General features: G+C 35.4%; 1 protein-coding gene across 2 annotated transcripts in view; it reads right to left on the minus strand.

Annotated features, from left to right (window-relative positions):
* The window catches only part of NUBPL (NUBP iron-sulfur cluster assembly factor, mitochondrial), a 340,914-nt gene that overhangs the window by 5,224 nt on the left and 314,970 nt on the right, over positions 1-20,720 (minus strand). For both annotated transcript variants that reach the window (XM_069105984.1, XM_069105985.1), the window contains one exon: positions 11,687-11,769. In XM_069105984.1, coding sequence (XP_068962085.1) covers positions 11,687-11,769 — 83 coding nt within the window. The remainder of the gene's footprint in view (positions 1-11,686; positions 11,770-20,720) is intronic.

The raw sequence follows: 20,720 nt of genomic DNA on the forward strand, positions 1-20,720 counted from the left end.
GAAAACTCTTAAGGAGGGGAAGGGAGAAGGGGAGAAAAATAAAAGCATAAACAGGGGAGGGAATAGGATGGAGGGAAAGAGACAGATAGTAATCATAACTGTGAACATGAATGGGATGAACTCTCCCATAAAAAGGAGGCAGATAGCAGAATGGATTAAAAACCATAAATCTACAATATGCTGTTTACAAGAAGCACATCTGAAACAGAGGGATACACACAGGGTAAAGGTAAAAGGCTGGAGCAAAATATATCATGCCTCAGCTAAAGTAAAAAAAGCAGGGGTAGCAATCCTTATCTCAGATAAAGCAAAAGCAAAAATTGATCTAATTAAAAGAGATAAGGAAGGAAACTATATCCTGCTAAAAGGCACCATTGAGAATGAAGCAATATTATTACTCAAAATATATGCATGAAGTGGTATAACATCCAAGTTCCTAGAGGAGAAGGTAAGGGAATTAAAGGAAGAAATAGATACCAAAACTATACTAGTGGGGGACCTTAATCTTCCCCTCTCTGAATCTGATAAATCTAACCTCAAAATAAACAAGAAAGAAGTTAAGGAGGTGAATAGAATTTTAGAGAGGTGAGGTATGACAGAGCTCTAGAGAAAACTGAATGGGGATAAAAAGGAATATACCTTCTTCTCAGCAGTATATGGCACATACACAAAAATCGACCATGTACTAGGACATAAAAACCTCACAATTCAGTGCAGAAAGGCAGAAATAGTAAATGCATCATTCTCAGATCACGATGCAATAAAAATCATATGCTATAAAGGGCCATGGAAAGACAGACTAAAAACTAATTGGAAACTAAACAATTTAATCCTAAAGAATGAGTGGGTCAAACAAGAAATTATAGAAACAATCAGTAACTTCATTCAAGAGAATGATAATAATGAGACAACCTGACAAAATTTGTGGGATGCAGCAAAGGCAGTTCTTAAGGGAAGTTTTATATCCCTGAGGGCATACATAAATAAATTAGAGAAAAGGGAGGTCAATGAATTGGGCATGCAATTGAAAAAGCTAGAAAAAGAACAAATTGAAAATCCGCAACTAAATATTAAATTAGAAATAATGAAAACCAAAGGAGAGATTAATAAAATTGAAATTAAGAAAACTATTGAATTAATAAATAAAACTAAGAGCTGGTTTTATGAAAAACACAATAAAATTGATAGATCCTTAGCCAATATGACAAAAAAAGAAAGAAGAAAACCAAATGATGAGTATCAAAAATGATAATTAGGAATTATTTTGCCAAATTATATGCACATAAATTTGACAATCTTAGTGAAATGGATGAATATTTACAAAAATATAAGCTGTCCAGATTAACCGAAGAGGAAGTAAATTACTTAAATAACCCCATCTCAGAAAAAGAAACCGAACAAGCCATCAGTGAACTCCCTAGGAAAAAATCCCCAGGGCCAGATGGATTTACTGGTGAATTTTATCAAACATTCAAAGAACCAATTGGTTCCAATATTCTACAAACTATTTGGGAAAATTAGTGAAGAAGGAGTCCTACCTAATTTTTTTTATGACACAAGCATGGTACTGATACCTAAATCAGGAAGATATAAAATGGAAAAAGAAAATTATAGACCAATTTGCCTCATGAATATAGATGCAAAAATTTTGAATAAAATATTAGCAAAAAGACTACAGCAACTCATCACAAGAATAATACACTTTGATCAGGTAGGATTTATTCCAGGAATGCAAGGATGGTTTAATATTAGGAAAACCATCAGTATAATTGATCATATCAACAATAAAACTAGCAAATACCACATGACTATCTCAATAGATGCAGAAAAGGCTTTTGACAAAGTACAACATTCATTCCTTTTAAAAACACTAGAAAGTATAGGAATAAATGAAGCCTTCCTTAAAATAATAAGTAGCATCTATGAAAAGCCATGAGGAAGCATTACATGTAATGGGGATAAATAAAAGTATTTCCAATAAGATCAGGGGTGAAACAAGGATGTCCTATCACCCCTCTTATTCAATCTGGTACTAGAAATGTTAGCAGTAGCAATTAGAGAAGAAAAAGAAATCAAGGAATCAAAACAGGCAAAGAAGAGACCAAGTTACCACTCTTTGCGGATGATATGATGATATACTTAGAGAATCCTAAAGAATCAAGTGAAAAACTACTTGAGACAATAAATAATAACAAAAAAAAATAAAACCCACGTAAACCCTCGGTATTCCTGTATATTTCTAATGAAATCCAACAGCATTTAAAGTTACTGGAGGCATTATAAAATATTTGGGAATCTATCTGCCAAAATAAACCCAGGACCTATAGGAACACAACTACAAAACACTTCTCACACAAATAAAGACAGATATGACTAACTGGAAAAACATCAATCACAGCCGGGTAGAGCTAATATAATAAAAATGACAATTTTACCTAAATTAAATTACATATTTAGTGTCATACCAATCAATTTACCAAAAAATTACTTTATAGAACTAGAAAAAGTAGTGATAAAATTCATTTGGAAGAACAAAAGATCCAGAATATCAAGGGAATTAATGAAAAGAAATGCTAGGGAAGGTATCCTAGCTATACCAGATTTTAATTTGTATTATAAAGCAGAAGTCATCAAAACTACTTGGTATTGGCTGAGGAATACAGCAGAGGATCAGTGGAATAGATTTGGTACACAAGACTCAGCAGTCAATGACTATAATCTACTTTTTGATAAAACCAAAGACCCTAGTTTTGGGGATAAGAACTCACCATTTGACAAAAACTGCTGGGAAAACTGGAATAGAGTATGGCAGAAACTGGGCATAGACCATTATCTAACACTGTATACCCAAATTAAGTCTCAATGGGTGCTTGATCTAGGTATAAAGGATGATACTGTAAGCAATCTGGGAAAGCAAGGAATAGTTTACCTGTCAGATTTATGGAGAGGGGAAGACTTCATGACCAAACAAGAATTAGAGAGCATTATAAAATGCAAAATGGCTAACTCTGATTATATGAAATTGAAAAGCTTCTGTATAAACAAAGCCAATGTAACCAAGATTAAGAGGGAAGTAGGAGGTCAGCTAGGTGGTGCAGTGAATAGGGCACTGGCCTTGGAGTCAGGAGGACCCCAGTTCAAATCCGACCTCAAACCCTTAACACTTGCTAGCTGTGTGACCTTGGGCAAGTCACTTAATACCAATTGCCTTGCCTTCCCCCCTCCAAAAAAAAAAACTTATAGGTAGCACCGCGAGTAAGAACATAGGCTCCAGTGTTGGGATGACCTGGGGATCGAATCCGGGCTTAGATACTTAGCACCACACCCACAAATAACCTTGAGCAAGTTATTTAACCCCGATTGCTTTAAAAAAAAAAAAGAGGGAAGTAGGAAATTAGGAAAGAATTTTTACAACCAATGTCTCTGATAAAGGCCTCTTTTCTATAATATACAGAGAATTTTCTGAGTCAAATCTATAAGAATACAAGACATTCCCCAATTGATAAATGGTCAAAGGATATGAACAGGCAGTTCTCAGAGGAAGAAATTAAAGATAGCTGCAAGCACATGAAAAAATGCTCTAAATCACTGTTGATTAGAGAAATGCAAATCAAAGCAACTCTGAGGTACCACATCTCACCAGTCAGATTGGCTAAGATGAAAAATCAGGAAATTGATAAATGCCGGAGAGGATATGGAAAAATTGGAGCACTAATACATTGCTGGTGGAGTTGTGAACTGATCCAACCATTCTGGAAAGCAATCTGGAACTATGCCCAAAGGCCTATAAGTAATTTCATATCCTTTGACCCAGCAATACCACTTCTAGGGTTGTATCCCAAAGTGATCATAGAAGTGGGAGGAAGACCCATATGTACAAAAATATTTATAGCAGCTTTTTTTGTGGTGGCAAGGAATTGGAAATTAAAGGGATGCCCATCAATTGGGGAATGGCTAAATGATTATGGTATGTGAATGTAATGGAATATTATTGCGCTATAAGAAAGGAAGAGCAGATGGACTTCATATTTATCTGGAGAGGCTTATACAAACTGATGCTGAGTGAGAAGAGCAAAACCAGGAAAAATTTGTACACAATTACAGATACAACATATGTGTGACGACCAACTTTGATAGACTGGACTCTTCTCAGAAATGCAGGGCTATAAGTAAACTCCAAAAGACTCATGATGGAGAGAGATGTCTACATTCAGAGAAAGAACTGGAAAGAACAGAATTTGACTGCAGATTGAAGCAAATTACCTGCTCTCTTTCTTTTTCTTGTTTGGTTTTGTTTCCTCTTTCCCATTGTTCATTCCATCAGATACAATCCTTCTTTATAACCTGACCAATGTCTAATGTGAAAGTATCTGCAGATCCTATACCTGACTGTATGCTGCTATGGGGGTGGGAGGGGGTGTGGGGGAGGGGAAGAAGGGGAAGAAAATTTGAAACTCAAAGAACTGGGGAACTGAATCTTGTAAACTAAAAGTAAACAAACAAATTAATAAAAACCAAGAAAAAAAGAAGAAGATAAAGCTAGACAGATAAGTAGAAGTCAGATGATATAGATGACTTTAAATAAAGGGCTAAGGAGTTTGCATTTTATACTGTAGGCAGCTGAGAGTAAATGAAGATTTTTGGGAAGGGGTGTGACATGGTCAGATCTTTGTCTTAGAAAAAATATTTTGGTAGTTTTGAGGAGGATGGATTACAGATGGGATGAGACTGGAAGCAAGGAGATTAATATAGAAGTTATTCTATTAGTTCTGGTAACAGTTAGTGAGGGTCTGAATTAAGAAAGTGGATATGTGGCCTTAGAGAAGAGGTCACATGAGAGAGATATCACAGAGGTAGAATTAATTTTTGTGTTGTTTTGTCAATTAGTCATGTCCAACTCTTTGTGACCCCATTGGAATTTTCTTGGTAAAGATACTGGAGGGATTTACAATTTCATTCCCCAGTTCATTTTACAGCTGAGGAAACCAAGGCAATGAAAGTTAAATGAACTCACAAAGATGATTCTTCATGCCTCCAGGCCCAATGTGCTGCCCATTATGCTACCTAGCTGAATGATCATGTGAGTAAAGGGAGAATTAAACATGAAGCTGAAAATATGAACCAGGGTGATTGAGAAGACGGTGCTTCTCACAACAAAATGGGAAGTTAGTATAGTGAGTCAGAGATGTTTAAAAGGCATCCATTGGAAATATCCAATATGTAGTCTGTGATGCAAGGACTCCTTCCCGGTGCCCACCATCTCCTGGCTTAGAAGGCCCTAGATCAAAGATCACAACTCCTCCTGAACATTTGTGCTTTGATTACTAGGAGGGGTAGGAGGGAGGATGAATGTGAACAAGAGCTCCCCACCCATTCTCTGTAGGGAAGAGATCTAGTTTGATTGTTTTCAATGAGCTGTTAAATATTCTTCATTCCCTATTGCCTTTTAGGTTGCAGTTTCTTCCTACTCTTTGGGGATAAGATTGAACTTTCTTTCATTCCATCTTTCCTTCCACAAGCATACTTTTCTCAGATTCTGAGATGTACATTCCTTTCTTGATGGACAAAGCTAGTGGAGGCTAAAGACATATTTCCCTCTTTCACATAAAGTCATAGCAAAAGTTCTCTTTGGTCCAGCAAGACTGCCCAAGTACACCCTCCTTGAGAACTTCTGGAGAAGAAAGGGGAAGGATGGAATGAACATTTATTAAGTGCTTACTATGTGCCAGATGATGCATTAAGCCCTTGAGCATTATCTCTTTGGAGCCCCACAACAACCCTGGGAAGTAAGTGCTATTGTTATCCCCATTTTACAGATAAGGAAACTGAACCTGAGGTTAAGTGACTTCCCCAGGGTCACACTGATCTTCAGGGTAATTCCATAAGGAAGGCATTAAAGGTATTATTCCTGTTGTTTTTTTTTAAAGGATGGGTCTTCACATTTTACCTAGTGTCAGCCCCCTGCTGATGCCAAACTGTGTGGACACCTTGTTGGCCAAGCCCACGGCAGCACAGAGCCCCTAAGTTCAAGGGATCTGCCAATTTCCTCTTCCCTAGTAGCAGGGATTCTAGGCATATACCACAAAATACTCTATTCCCATTTTCCAGATAAGAAAACTGAGGCTCAGAGAAGATAAGCCACTTGACCACGGTCACACAATTGATAAGTATCTGAGGAGGGATTTGAACCCCAATGTCTCTTGACTCTAGCATTCTTTTCACTCTATCATACTTTCTTTCCTTATACTAACAGGGAAATTATGTTTTTTTGCTCTGCCAGAAAATGATCTAAAATTTTATTTAAAGGGAACAGCTTCTTTCAAGAGTTTACCTTAAACACTAGATACCGTTTCGCATTTAGCACAATGGATTACAAAGACATATAAAATCTTTTAAAAGCATATACTACAAACATGGAGTATTCTAAAGGTTTTAAAGCTAATTCTAAAAATGGTTATAACAAACCCCATTATGACTAACAGAAGCAATCATTTTTGTTTAAAGGAAAGTTTATGGGCCACAAATTAAAACAGGCCATCATATAACTATTAATAAAACTTTTTTTTCTCTTAAGCCTAATGTATTATTGCAATACTATGGTCTTTATGAAAACATTTTTTTTTCTAATAGCTCTTCAAGATATGAAAGTCTAATGTTTTGCAATGAAAATTCAGAGTTTACAAAAAGGAACTGAGAGAAGGGCATATTTCCATAATCTTCTAGTCTTTTACATCACATTAGAAACATAAACCCATAGGATTATGGAAAACATTATGAAACTTCATAGGTCTACCAGAATGATCACTGTGTGCTGTTTAACCTTTGCTTTTTAATAGTGTTCCAAAGCTTAGACTTCTAATGAATACATCATGTTTGCAGCCTTAGCTGGACTGCTGTTTACTGAAGCATTCAGCATGGTAGGTTTCAGAGCTGGAAGAGTTCATCTCGTCCCACCCTCTCATTTTACAGATGAGAAGAAAGCAGGCCCAGAGTGGGGAGTTTATTTGCCAAAGGTCACACAGCTAGTAAGCAGCAGAGCCAGGATTCAGACCTAAGAGATCTCATTCCAAATGCTTACTGACCGTGGTGTTTTAAAAAGGTTCTCATTTTTTAGTGCTCATTTAAAAAAAAAAAATGTATTTAGTACCTGTTTTGTGCAGGGCATTGTGATAGACTCTCTAAGAACTTGTAGGACAGGGTCCCTGCCTTCAAGTGGTTTGTAATAACGTCATAGAAGAATTTATAAGCTACTATGACCAACCCCCTCCATGATCCGTTCCTTGCAGAATGATTATGTGAAAACCCTTTTAAAAAAATCCAGAATCAACAAAGTGACAACAACATAAACAACATATGTAGAAGGTCTAAATTGAGATTTCTGAAACCATTGCTATTCCCTCCTTTCTTCCCATATAGAGATCTTCCCCTTCAACTTGTGTGATCTGTTTAATGTGCCATCTGTAAACTCAGATAATACAACTGGATTCAACTTGTTTGCTTTATGATTACCAAGCAACAGAAGATGAATTGTGAGGAAAAAAATGCAAGAGTTTTATGGGCTTTTTGTCTGTGTTTTCCCCTCCCTCCAAGGAGTTAGACTTCTCATTCATCATTCACAGTCATTTTCATGTTAATATTATATGGTCATGATTTTGAAATTACAGTTTAATGAATTTTCCTTTTGTATTTGGCAAACTTTGTGAGGAGTATCTCTCACATCTTTCAGAAAGCAAGTGGCACAATTTTTCCTTATTAAAAAAGAATAAAACTATAAATTTAACTAGCAGCACATGGGTGGATCTATTCCTTCCTTGCCCCTATCAAAGACAAAAACCATTTCTGATTGAATCAACACTGTTTATAATCATAGTCGCATGTGACAAGCTGTTAAGCCCTGGCTCTTGGGAGGGCATCACTCTTATCCTCCCATACTGTGGGCTTCAGCTGTGCTTTAAATGGCCCTCATATTCCAAATTTTATTTACTTGCAATTCTAGGGGATAATTGTTAGCATCAACAACCTTCCTTCCCCATACTGTGCACATGCACAGGCAGGTTTGATTTTAACTTTGGTCAGAGTGTCTCATAGCCTGCACAGGATGATTGGAGAAAACCCTTTTTCCCCAAATAACTCCTGTGCAGATGCCCTAAATTTCACCATTTACAGATCATTCCTTCAAGTACCAACTAAAAAGGGGACAATGTTATTATCCTCTGCAAACAATGCTTTTTAAAACTGCAAATGCTGGGGCAGGGAGGGGTTCACATCAAGTTCCTGTTGCCTTAGCATAAATGAGCTTATGAGCAGAGAATGAGAGCCCTGGGATTTGAGTGCAGTGAATAAGAAAGAGGGTGAAAGGGGATGTTCAGTAAGACAAACCTTGCCTGTTTCATAATTTTGCCCATGGCAGCTCCTATATACAAACCCCTAAGAAGGAAAGAAGAAAATGGACAGCCCTGCAAACCACTAAAAATTAGCAACCAACCTGGTGGATTCTATTTCACTACTATTTATTATGCTGTATATCTCTGTACAAAGGTGAAAAGTAGGAACAAAGAAAACCAATTTTGTGCTTCAGAGTTGAGTGATGGAGCAAGGGGCAAGTTAATGTCATACAACCTTTTTTTTTTTTGAGGAAATTGAGGTTAGGTGACTTGCCCAGGGTCACACAGCTAGTAAGTATCTGAGGTGGACCTGAACTCAGGTCCTCCTGACTGCAGGGCTTGTGTTTTATCTACTATGCCACCTAGTTGCCCCAGACTGATGTTACATAAAGCAATGGCGTCAAAATCAAGTAGAAATAGAAGTCACTAAGCCATACATGAGGGCTGCATATTGACTTAGAAAACCACAAATTGCTATTACCTGTGTTCTACTGTATTTTTAAAATTTTATTAAATATTTCTCAATTACATTTTAATCTCATTTGGGTGGCACTCCTGCCACAGATTATGTGTCTGACACCTCTGGTGTCAAACACTTAACTTAGAGGGAAAAGATCTAGGTTTGAGTCCCAGTTTCAGTATTTATTAGCTATACAATACAGGACAAGTCACTCTACCTACCCAAAGCCTTAATTAATTTTGGTTTCCTTATACCATGTTAAAAACCATAAATCTCTGCTTTTACTAAGTTGTTAAATAAAATTATAACAGTTATAAAGGGGAAAAAAATTTTTTTTAAAGCAATTGGGGTTAAGCAACTTGCTCAAGGTTACACAGCCAGTTATTTCTGGGTGTGGTGCTAAGTATCTGAGCCCGGATTCGATCCCAGGTCATCCTGACTCTGGGGCCGGTGCTCTTACTCACTGTGCCACTTGGCCACCCCCCCTTTTTTTTTTACTGCTTTAAGTTTTTTTTTCTTTTTGGAGGGGGGAAGGCAGGGCAATTGGGGTTAAGTGACTTGCCCAAGGTCACACGGCTAGTACATTTTAAGTGTCTGAGGCTGGATTTGAACTCAGATCCTTCTGACTCCAGGGCTGGTGCTCTATTCACTGTGCCACCTAGCCACCCCCCTTTTTTTTTCAGTCTCTGACTTTTATTTTAATCCCATGAACAGCTATAGACACATCAATAGTTATTGAGTACTGTTAGAAGAAGAGATTTTAACTATAGTTAAAAGGAATAATTACATTATTATAATGTATATATAAGTTATATATATGTTATTATATAAGAATATATATTACATATGTATAATATATAAGAATAATAAGTTACAATGCAATTAAATCAAATTTGAATATGCAACAGCCTGTCATTTTACTACTGATTCCATCAATCTTATGACTTGATTTTTAAGTTATATTATTCCCTGGTAGTGGGTCCCTTTTCCCCTCCATCCTGTTACATAGTTACAGTCATTGAACCAAGTTGCCATGCCCTTGGCAAGTCAAGCCAAAAAAAAAAAAGCACGACTGTACAAATGCATCTCGTTTATGAGGATTAGAGAGGGTACGAAAGACAACCCCTAATAACAAAGCTCAATATACAATAAATACAAATTTGTAAAACAGAAAAGTTAGGGAATAATTATTCACTTATCAAAAGGCTTCAACATAGATTTTCTCTGAATAGATGGTTCCCTGAAGGTATTTAAAATATATTACATGATTTAGGAAAAAATTAATTTATATACAGGTTTTTAGAATCACATCTACTGCTTAAACCAAGGTATGTCTGTATTTGGTTTGGGAATATTTAATTATGAAGGAAAATGTTTTTCCTAAAGATTACTAGAAGATGCTGAGAAGTATTTTTTTTAATATCTATTACAAAGCAGACATCTATATACTTATGGAGAAGACAACATATAACAACTTCCTCCCCCTCCCACCCTACCATACTAAACATAATAGATTCCAGGGACTGTAACCATCTCAAAATAACTGCTATAAATCAGAATTATGTGTAGGGACCGTAAAGCAGCTAAAGCAGATGATGACACCAAGCTCATGTCTTACTTAGAGCGGAGCTTCTGGAGACTTCACTCAGCATCTATTTAGTTATTTTACACATGATTCTATCAAGCTTAATGGTGTTGGTTTCCTATTCTACCATTTATTAAAAGCAGCAAATTAGATAAGAAAAGTGGCTGCTAGAGTCATGTGTACAAATAGCATCGAGAATGGCAGCTGATGATTTGAGTTTCAGAAAAAGTCTAAAAGTCTTTAAAAAGAAGACACAAGAGGCCATTTAGTATATGAACAACCAGCCTTACTTGTGTCAATGGCCCTCAAGGGAATTTCTGTATTACAGAGTGGTATAATAATTGACATTCATAATGGTAACCTTGAGACTCAAGAAAAGGTTACATTGGGTTTCATACACATTGTTTAAGAAGTCATAGGAGCACACAATATGTATGGGAAAGAATTCCATCAGATTAAGATTTAACCATCAGGTTAAAATAAACATTTTTGTACTTAAAAAAATAACCTTCAGTTATCTGGAAAATCCATCTGTGTGAAATTTACATTCCTCAAAAATGCTGAATAAGTGAGGCACTATTATACTTTGCTTCTTTACTTTTCTTCAAAATCATATAAGGTCAATGCATTAGAAATCCTGATGCTACTCATTTGTAAAATTTCTCACACCAAGCTTACCATTTTCAAAGTCACCAAAAGTAAGGAGAACATTAAATCCGCCCCTATCAAGCAGCCCATACTCCACATACAAAAAAAGATTGAAACTAAATGATGTTTGACAGTCAAAGATATTATTAAGCTGGAAACTGGCTGTGTCTGATGAATTGCAACTTTTTGGAGGGGGCTTATTTGCTCTTGATTGGGCCCTTTGGTATGAGTTTGCTTAGAGCAATTGCTGGAATGACCACCTCCCAAGACAAAAGTCACATTTTGGAGCTGGAGAGACTCCCTGGTATCTAGTCTGATCTCTTCACTTTGTAGATAAAGGAACCAAGGGCCAGAGATTAAGCAAGTGACTTGTTTAAGGTTAAACGGTTGATGGCAGAGGCAAGAGTAAAACTCATCATGATTAGGAGCCCATTTATGCTTTCTTTCTCTCACATCAAGTTGCTTCTAAGTCACTGACATGTTAGATTCATTCTTCTGTGAAAGCAATCCAGGCCCCCCAATTGTGTTCTTCAACACTAAAAAAACAAACTTCCTCCAATTATAAGTAGAAAGAAAAAAAGGTAAACTTTTACAATTTACATAACTTACCTCATTACTTTGAGGTTGTGAAAACACAATAGGTTGCCCTGAATCTGATGCCTCTCTTATATTAAGATGCAATGGAACGTCACCTGGGGGAGGAAAAAAGCCACCACATATTAATAAATGCACTTAAAAGGTTCATAGATGCATCTCTCTATTTGAATTTAAAAGAGAAATAAGCCCTGAAGCTACTTGAATTCAAATCAACTTAGGTCCAGACTATCCCATGAATTGCTTAATCTGTGAAAGAGACATTTAAAATGAAAACTGGAGGCCAAAGTATTCCATTTGAGGGTAGGCATAGTAATTGTGCATATATAAATGAAAGCTACTTGGCAGCCAATCATAAGATAAGGCCTTTGCTTTCTTTCTTGTTGGAGGTCTTCCAATTCATTTGTATGTCACTTCTGCTTACAATACAAAGATAGATATATGCTTGCTAAGTAAAAAATGAAAACTTCTTAACATTAGCAACAAAAGGTTAAGAAAAAAAACAGTAAATTTATCTCATTGCTACTAGTGTTGAGCCGAAAGGAGCGAGACAGAAGATCCCTGAGAGTAAAATTTGGAAGTGGATTTTATTGCCGTGGGACTGCTGGGGTCACATACCCAGATCAGACAGTGAGTTGGCATGGACAATGTGCCGGTTTTAAAAGAGATTCCAATAGTCAGGTTACCTAAGCTGAAACTACAATCAGTAATTGGTCAGTGTATATTTGAATTTCCTGAGCCGGGAAGTTTACCCTAGGCTGAGGGACAGGGAACCTAGAATGGGCAGAGATGGGGAATATCTGGTGGGGGAGGGGATCAGGGGACGGGGAAGAATGGAGCAGGGATTTTACCCTAGGCTGAAATTCCTGCTCATGGATCAATTCAGGGAGGGAAGGGTGTAGTTGTGCTGAAATTCCTGCCCACGAATCAGTTGGGAGAGGGAAGGGTGGAGTTGTGCTCAACACTAGTAGATGGTCAATGGACTCCTTGAGAAAGAAGAGTTGCCTACTAGGCCTGTCTAGCTATTTTAAGTTAATAAACACTTATTAAGTACCTACAAAGGGCAGCTGGGTGTTGTCATGAATAGAGTACCAAGTTAGGAGAACCTGAGTACAAATCCAACCTCAGACCCTTAGTAGCTGTGGAACCTGGGCAAGTCACTTAAATCCTATTTGCCTCAGTTCATCTGTAAAATGGGGACATACTGAAGAAGAAAATGGCAAACCACTCCAGTATCTCTGCAAAGATGCCATGGCATAGAGTCGGACACAAAGTACTTCATATGTACCAGGCCCTATGCTAAACACTAGGAATATAAAGGCAGCCAAGAGTCTACATCAGCTCTTGAGAAGCTCACAACATGCAAACAGCTTTGCACAGACAAAATATACACAGGATGAACTGGAGACAGTCAACAGAGTAAAGTCACTGCATTTCTGAGATTAGAATGGCATCTGCTTCCCAGGTCTGATACTACCATATATTAGGTGTATGTGACTTTGAGCTTAATCCCTTTGTATTTCAGTTTTCTCATCTATGAAATGAGGGAGTTGGAACTGACGATCTCCAAGTTCCCTTTTAACTCTGACATTTTATGATCCTACTGTAGCCCTTTTAGTAATGAAAAGTGAAATGTAAAAAAAAAATCACCTTCCTATTCTCTCTTGTTCTAACAAACAAGAACTCATACAAATAAGGCATGGTATAGTAAGTAGGACCATGGATAGAAATCAGTATTGACTGACTATGGCACTTGGAGTCCTTAAAGAATTCTGAATCTATGCTAAGGTTATTGACTCTATCTAATAGATTCAACTACACTATCAACAAATATTTCCTAAGTATCTACTATGTGCTTAGCACTGTGCTAGACAGTTTAGATGATTACATTTTAAGTCAGTGTAATTTATATTATGGGGTCCTGTGTCTAGATAATCAAAAAACTGACCATTCTACCTCTTGGTTTGTAAAAGTTTGCCAGAATGCTCTCCCTGTTACCCTACCCCAATAATCCCGGTAAAATTATCAAGAAGATAATTCAGCTGAAATCACCCAAACACTTAATATGTTCAAATATTTAGCAGCATTGGCTCAAGTCATAAGTAAAATAATACATGCAAATTTGGGAACGCTAATGGGATGGTTTTTCCAAACCTGGAAACACTAACTTGAGTGGGAAGAATTAGAGAAGCATAAACCTCCATTTATGATAATGAATTAGTTCACTCAACTACAAAATCCTATAATGATCTCTCTGCATTTGATAGAGTCTAGGGCCCTGCCTATTTCATTTAAACATACAATAATTCCATCTATTCTAAAATATAACCCATCAGCTGGAAATGGTGATAAAAAAGTGATAAAAAAAAATCCTTGCCATCAGAATTGTTTAGCTTGTATATAAAGTCATGGGCTCCAATTTTTGTCAAAATGTTTTCCTTAATTAATTAGTTTTATTAATCAAGACTGGATCAAAATGTAGGAAGACTTCAAAAACGGAAATTGTATTCCCCCAATTTATAGGTCTATGAGATGATTCAATGTACTCTCAAAATTTTATTTCATCTTTCTTTTGAGCAAATTGCATAAATAAATAGGAAGAAATTGGGCACTATAATTCCTAAAAAATGCCTGAAAAAAACGATGGTATGTGAATGTTACAGAATATTATTGTGATATATATTAAATTTATCATGATAACAAAACTGCCCTGTTTGTTCATTCTCCTTCTGAAATGCCTTCTGTTCTCTTCTTTGTATTTTTTAATGTTTCATTTATACTTTTTCTTTCTTTTCTTTTTTTCAAATCACTGTCACCACCCATTCACTTTCCCCAACACAAACCTTCTCCCCAAAATCCAAAGCCCTCCCTTGTAATAAAAATCTATATAGTCAAGAAAAACAGATTCAGTGAATGGCCATGTCTGAAAATGTTTGCTTCATTCTCCATCTGTGGCCTCTTCTGCAAAGAGATATTTCCCCATTCGTTTTCTGAAGTCCTGATGGGTCATTGCACTGATCAGGGTTCTTGTCTTTTAAAGTTGTTTTGGTTTCTAAAATTTAATGTTTTGCATTGTTGTGTTCATTATGTAAATTGTTCTCCTGGTTTTCCTCATTTCACTGTGCAATAATTCATATGTCTTCCCAGGTATTATCGAATCTGTTCCTTTCCTCATTTCTTATAAGCACAACAATATTCCATTATATTCATATACCATAATTTGTTCAACCATTTCCCTTTTGATGGGTACTCAATTTGCTTCTACTTCTTTGTCACAACATAACTGCTGCTATAAATATCTTTGGGCATTGGGCCCTTTTTCTTTGATCTCTTTGGGGGCATAAGTATAGGCCTAGTAGTACTATCATTGGTTCAAAGAATATATACTTTGAAATTACCTTCCAGAATGGTTGAATCAATTCATAGTTTCATCAGCTAAGTTAGCGTTTCTGGTTCTCTTATAGCCCCTCTAACAATTATCATTTTCTTTTTTTGTCAACCAATCTGATAGGTGTGGGTTGAAACCTCAGAATTGTTTTAATTTGTATTCTACTATTAGCAATTTAGAGCACTTTTTCATATTGCTGTTGATAGGTTGCATTTCTTGTATCAAAAACTTTTCATTTCCATTACCTTTTTTATTTAATGAGGACTGGCACTCTCATGAATATGTGTGTGTGTATACATATATTTATATCAAGTCCCCATATATTTCAGATAGTAGACTTTTAAAAGAGAAATATGTTATAAATATTTTCCTTTTATCTCTTTGCCTTTTAACTCTAATGATTTTGTGTGTGCAAAATCTTTTCAATTTCATAATCAAAACTGATTTTATTTTTTATGGTCATCTTTTACCCCTACTACATTAATCAAGAAATTTCTCTACTCATAGTTATGAAAGGTATCTCTTTCCTTCCTCTTCTAATTAGTTTATGATATGATTTTTATATTTATTTTATATTCATTTGGAACTTATTACGGTACACAGTATAAAGTGTTGGTCTAAATCTAATTTCTCTCAGCCTTTTTCTCCAATTTTCCCAGCTGTTTTTGTCAATTAAAGTCCTTACCTCAGCAGATGGAGTTCTTGGATCTACTGAATACTATGCTACTAAATTCAATTGTTTTTGAATCTTATTTACCTATTCTTTGCCACTGATCAACTTTTACATTTTTAAAATCAGTACCAAATAGTTTTGATGATTGCTGCTTTGTAATGTAGTTTGAGATCTATCTGGTACTGCCAAATCTCCTTTATATTCCTAATTGATTTTTCAAGATTTTCCTGAGATTTTTTATCTTTTGTTTTTCCAGATGAAATTTATTATTACTTTGTCTAGTCTTCTAAAACACTCTTTTGGTAGTTTGATTGGCACGCATTGAATCTATACTATGACTTAGGTAGCATTATCATTTTTATTATATTTACAGTTAATGATGAGCAATTGATTCATCTCTATTACTTTATTTCTGTAAAAACTGCTTCTAATTTATTCATAATTCTTGTATGTATTCCTCTATAATTATTTAAATGTTCCTTTATTTCTATAATGTTTTATAATTATATCCATAATTCTCATGTGTATCTTGATAGGTAGAATCCTAGATGTTTTAAAAATTCTACAGTTATTTTAAGTAGAATTTCTTTTTCTATTTCTTTCTTCTGCGTTTTGTTGATAACATAAAAAAAAGACCAATGATTTTCGTGGGTTTATTCTTATCCTTATATTTTGCTGAAGTTTTTAATTTTTTCTATTTAGTTTATTCTCTAGAGTTAAGTAAATCATCATATCAATTGCAAAACTAAAGATGCCTTTATTTCTTCTTTATGTTAATTCCCTTAATTTATTTTCTTATCATTAATATTGCTATCATATCCAAAACTATATCACATAAGGGTGAAAGTGAACCTTGTTTCACCCCTGATCTGTCTGCAAACAAACAGGGATAACTCTTATACTGTGTACAATACTAACAAAAGGTCCATCTTTCCATTCTAGTGTTTTTAACATGAAAGGATGTTATGTTTTCTCAAAAGCTTTCTTCTGTAACTATTAAAATAATCATGTAATTTTTGGTATTTTAAAAATATTAATATGATCTGTTAAATTTATAGTTTAATTTATATTGAACTAACTGAATTCACAGTAAAAGCTGATAGTAGAAATAGCGGTAATAGTATATAATTTCTTTAATATATTGCTGTAACCACTTTGCTAATACTTTATTTTCATTAGAGATATTGGCCTATAGTTTCTTTCTCTCAATTATCTCTCCTTGGTCTAGGTGTCTGGATCATATTTGTATCATAGAAGAAATTTGGTAGGATGCTATATTTCCTTCTATTTGAAAATAAAATTGAAGCCATTTTTTGTTAGAATTCACTTGTAAAATTGGTCTAGTTCATTTTTCCCCTTGGGAAGGCCATTCATGGTTTGTTCAAGTTCTTTTTCTGAGACTGGATTATCTAAATTTTCTATTTCTTGCTATGATACTCTGAACATTTCATGTTTTTATATAAATTAATCCATTTCATTTAAGTTATCAGGATTTGGAGACATCTATTTAGGAATAATAGTTTCTAATATTTTCCTTTATTTCGTCTTCATCTATTGTGGATTTTCCTTTTATATCTTTTATTTTGGCAATTTGATCTCCTATTTCATCAAATTATCAAAAGATATGTCTATTTTATTAGTCTTCTTAAAAAAATTTCTCAATTACAGATAATGCAAGATCCTGATTTTAGATATGTACCATTCGCCATATTTAGGAGAGGTCCATTTATTTCTATGCTTTTTAATGTTTTTCTTTCAAAAAAATGTAAATGGGCACTGCATTTTGTTAAAATCATTTTTATCTACCTATAAAATATATCATTTTTATGGTTTTTGTTAGTAAGATGGTCTATTATGTTTATAGTTTTCTTAATATAGAGCCATCTCAGCATTTCTAACATAAATTCAACCTGGTACAGTGTATGTTTTGGGGTGGGTTTTTTTGTATTTCACTGTAGTTTCTTCTCTAATATTTTATTCAGTATTTAAAAAAATCAATATCCATACTTCCTCAAAGTCTACATTATTTTTTTTTTTGTCCAGACCTTTGATTTCATTGGTATGAGGAAAAAACAGGTAGTGAGGAGAAAACATCTAGGTGGCACAATGGACAGTGTACCAGGTGTGAAGTCAGGAAGACTCATCTTCCTGAGTTCAAATCTGGCCTTAGAAACTTCCTAGCTGTGTGACCGTGGGCAAGTCATTTAACCCTGTTTGCTGAAAGTTCTTCATCTGTAAAATGAACTGGAGAAGGAAACAGCAAACTACTCCAGTTTCTTTGCCATGAAAACTCCTAATGGTGTCACAGAGAGTCAGACAAAACTGAAACAACTAAACAAAAAGTGAGAAAACCAGGGCAGCTAGGTAGCACAGTAAATAGAGCACGGGCCTTGGAGTCAGGAGGACCTGAGTTCAAATCCAGCCTCAGACACTTAACACAAAAACTAGCTGTGTGACCTTGGGCAAGTCACTTAACCCCAACTGTCCTCCAAAAAGCAAAAAAAAAAAAAAGGTGAGAAAACTCTTCTATGTAAATTGGCAACTATCCTGAAAAATATCTCTAATTGACTGGGCACTATGAGTTAAGTAATTTGCCCATGGTAACAGTTAGTATATACTTGAGGTTAAACTTGAACCCAGGTCTTTCTCTAAGAACAGTTTTAAAAAATCTATTCTGCCTTTCTATATCTCTGAATATATACTAATAACAGTGCTAAAATCAGAGTGGGTAGAATCTTCTGAAAAAATTAAATTCCAATCCTAAAGGGTATAAAGCAGAGATATGCTATAGTTCCACTTTAAAAAAAATTTAATAACTTGGTCCAGTGTTTAGATGAACTGGATATAACTTCCAGCTATAGCAAATAGGATGAAATAGTTTTATTATCTCTAAGTAGGAACAGATTTACAAAAGCAGTTAGCTGAACCTCTTGGCTCTATATTGTCAGAAAGAACAGCTTAGCATTAATTATATAAAAATAAAATCTTTTGTATCTGGTAGACATTCTTCAACATTTAAATGGACAACAGGAAATAATCCCATCCAACAGGTCTATTCATTTAGTTACTTGGGGATGAACTTTACAGCTAACCCATTATATTGAGCTCAGCAGGATACTCAATATCAGACATACTAGATCCACACTTAAGTTATTTTACAGGTAAGTTGGTCAAGTATTCTTAGAAGTTTTCAGCCCCAAATTATCTCTACTTGATGAAATCCCTCCCTTCCTTCAAGGTCCAACTCAACAGGTGCCAACCAATTACCTTCTTTTGATCTCTACAACTAAAAGTCATCTCTCCTTCCTCAAATTCTTCATAGTATTTTGACTAAATCCTTCACTTTTCATATCACATTCTGCTTTGTATTGTAGTTATTTGTGTCTCACCCTCCCTGTAGAGATTGTAAACTCCTTGAGGGCAGGGGGACTATGCTTTATTTAAGTTTTGTACTCCTACATCCTACCACAGTGCTTTGTACACGATAGTTACCTAGTAAATGTTGTTTTTCCCCTATACATAAGAAAACATTCATCCTTCTCATGAGTAACCCTGGGGAAAGAAAATAAGCCAAGCACCTAAACTTTCACAATTCAGTCTCAGCTTTGACTTCTTCATGTCTAGTTCCTGAAATACATTGACTCCTTCTTTACTAAAAACAAAGAAGATCAATACATCAGGCAGAGAAATGAAACATGGATTGACTATAGTTGTTTACTTGCCAAAGATTTTCTTGGGATAACTGATATTTGAGAAAAATAGCCCTAGAGACATGTTAATTGTTAATTCCTCTAAGCTTTCTCAGTCCTGTCTGCCTATTAAGTTAGGAATGGAAAGGAGGGGACAGATTTGAGAGAGGTTTCAAAAGAATCCACAGGACTTTGTAATTAAATGAACTCATGTGGTGAGTCAGAAGGGGTTAGAGATGACCCTGGAGCTTAGAACTTAGAAGACAAGAAGGGTGATGGTACTATTAACAGAAATGGAAAATTCAGGAGTCGTTGGTTTAGGAGGAAACAAGACAATTTTAGTTTTGGATACATTGATTTTTTGAGATGTGCTAGCAGGAGATTTTAATCAATGTTTCAAATATCACTTAAATATTTAATTGCCAGATGACAAAATGCATTATTAAGTAACCCACTGATTTAATTAAATGCTGGCTCTATAGTGAATTCCTCATTCATTGCCATAGTTAAATATTCTCTGGACTGCCTTAAGACTCAGTTGGGAACTGTAACACAGGGAAAACAGAAAGATGTTCCTAAGGAAAATCATTTAGAAGTCTATTACATTTTTTTTTGAAAATTATTATTAGCAGAGAGGGTACCAAAATGCTTAGATTTTTATGGCAATCTGTAGCATCATAGGAAACATTATACAAAGATAAAGTCTCTTAATTTACACAACTAACAATAACATTCCAGTAGAGTACAGGAAAACAAGCTACTTTAAGGAAGACTTGCCTCCCCTCTTAGGGAGTAGTACTTAAAGTCAAGTCATCAAGCATTTATTCAGCACGTCCTATGTGCCACTCACAATGATTAAGTAGAGCAAGGATACAAATAAAGGTAAAAACATAGACCCTGCTGCTCTCAAGGAGCTCACATTCTAATAAGGGAGACAATGTACAGATAACTAAGAACAGTCAAGCTACATACAGTGTAAATGGACGGTAATCATAGAGGGAAATAGCTGGAGGAGGAACTCAGAAAGGCCTGCTAAAGAAAGTGGGATTTAAATGGTGTCTTGAAAGAAACCAGAGAAGTTAGGGATTAAGAGGTACAAAGGGAAAGCATTCCAGGCACAGGGGAAAGACTGCCAGTACAAATGCATGGAATGAGAAGATAGAGAGTCCTGTGGGAGAAACAGTGAATGGACTGATGCACCTGAATTACTAGGTGGTATAGTAGATAGATGGCCTGATGTGAAGTCAGGTAAGACTTGAGTTCAAATTTAGTCTCAGGCTCTTACTAATTGGATGAGTT

This window comes from Petaurus breviceps, unplaced genomic scaffold, assembly GCF_028583685.1.
Source record: "Petaurus breviceps papuanus isolate PSGF00001 unplaced genomic scaffold, PetGlider_PUasm1.0 77, whole genome shotgun sequence".
Lineage (NCBI taxonomy): Eukaryota > Metazoa > Chordata > Mammalia > Diprotodontia > Petauridae > Petaurus > Petaurus breviceps.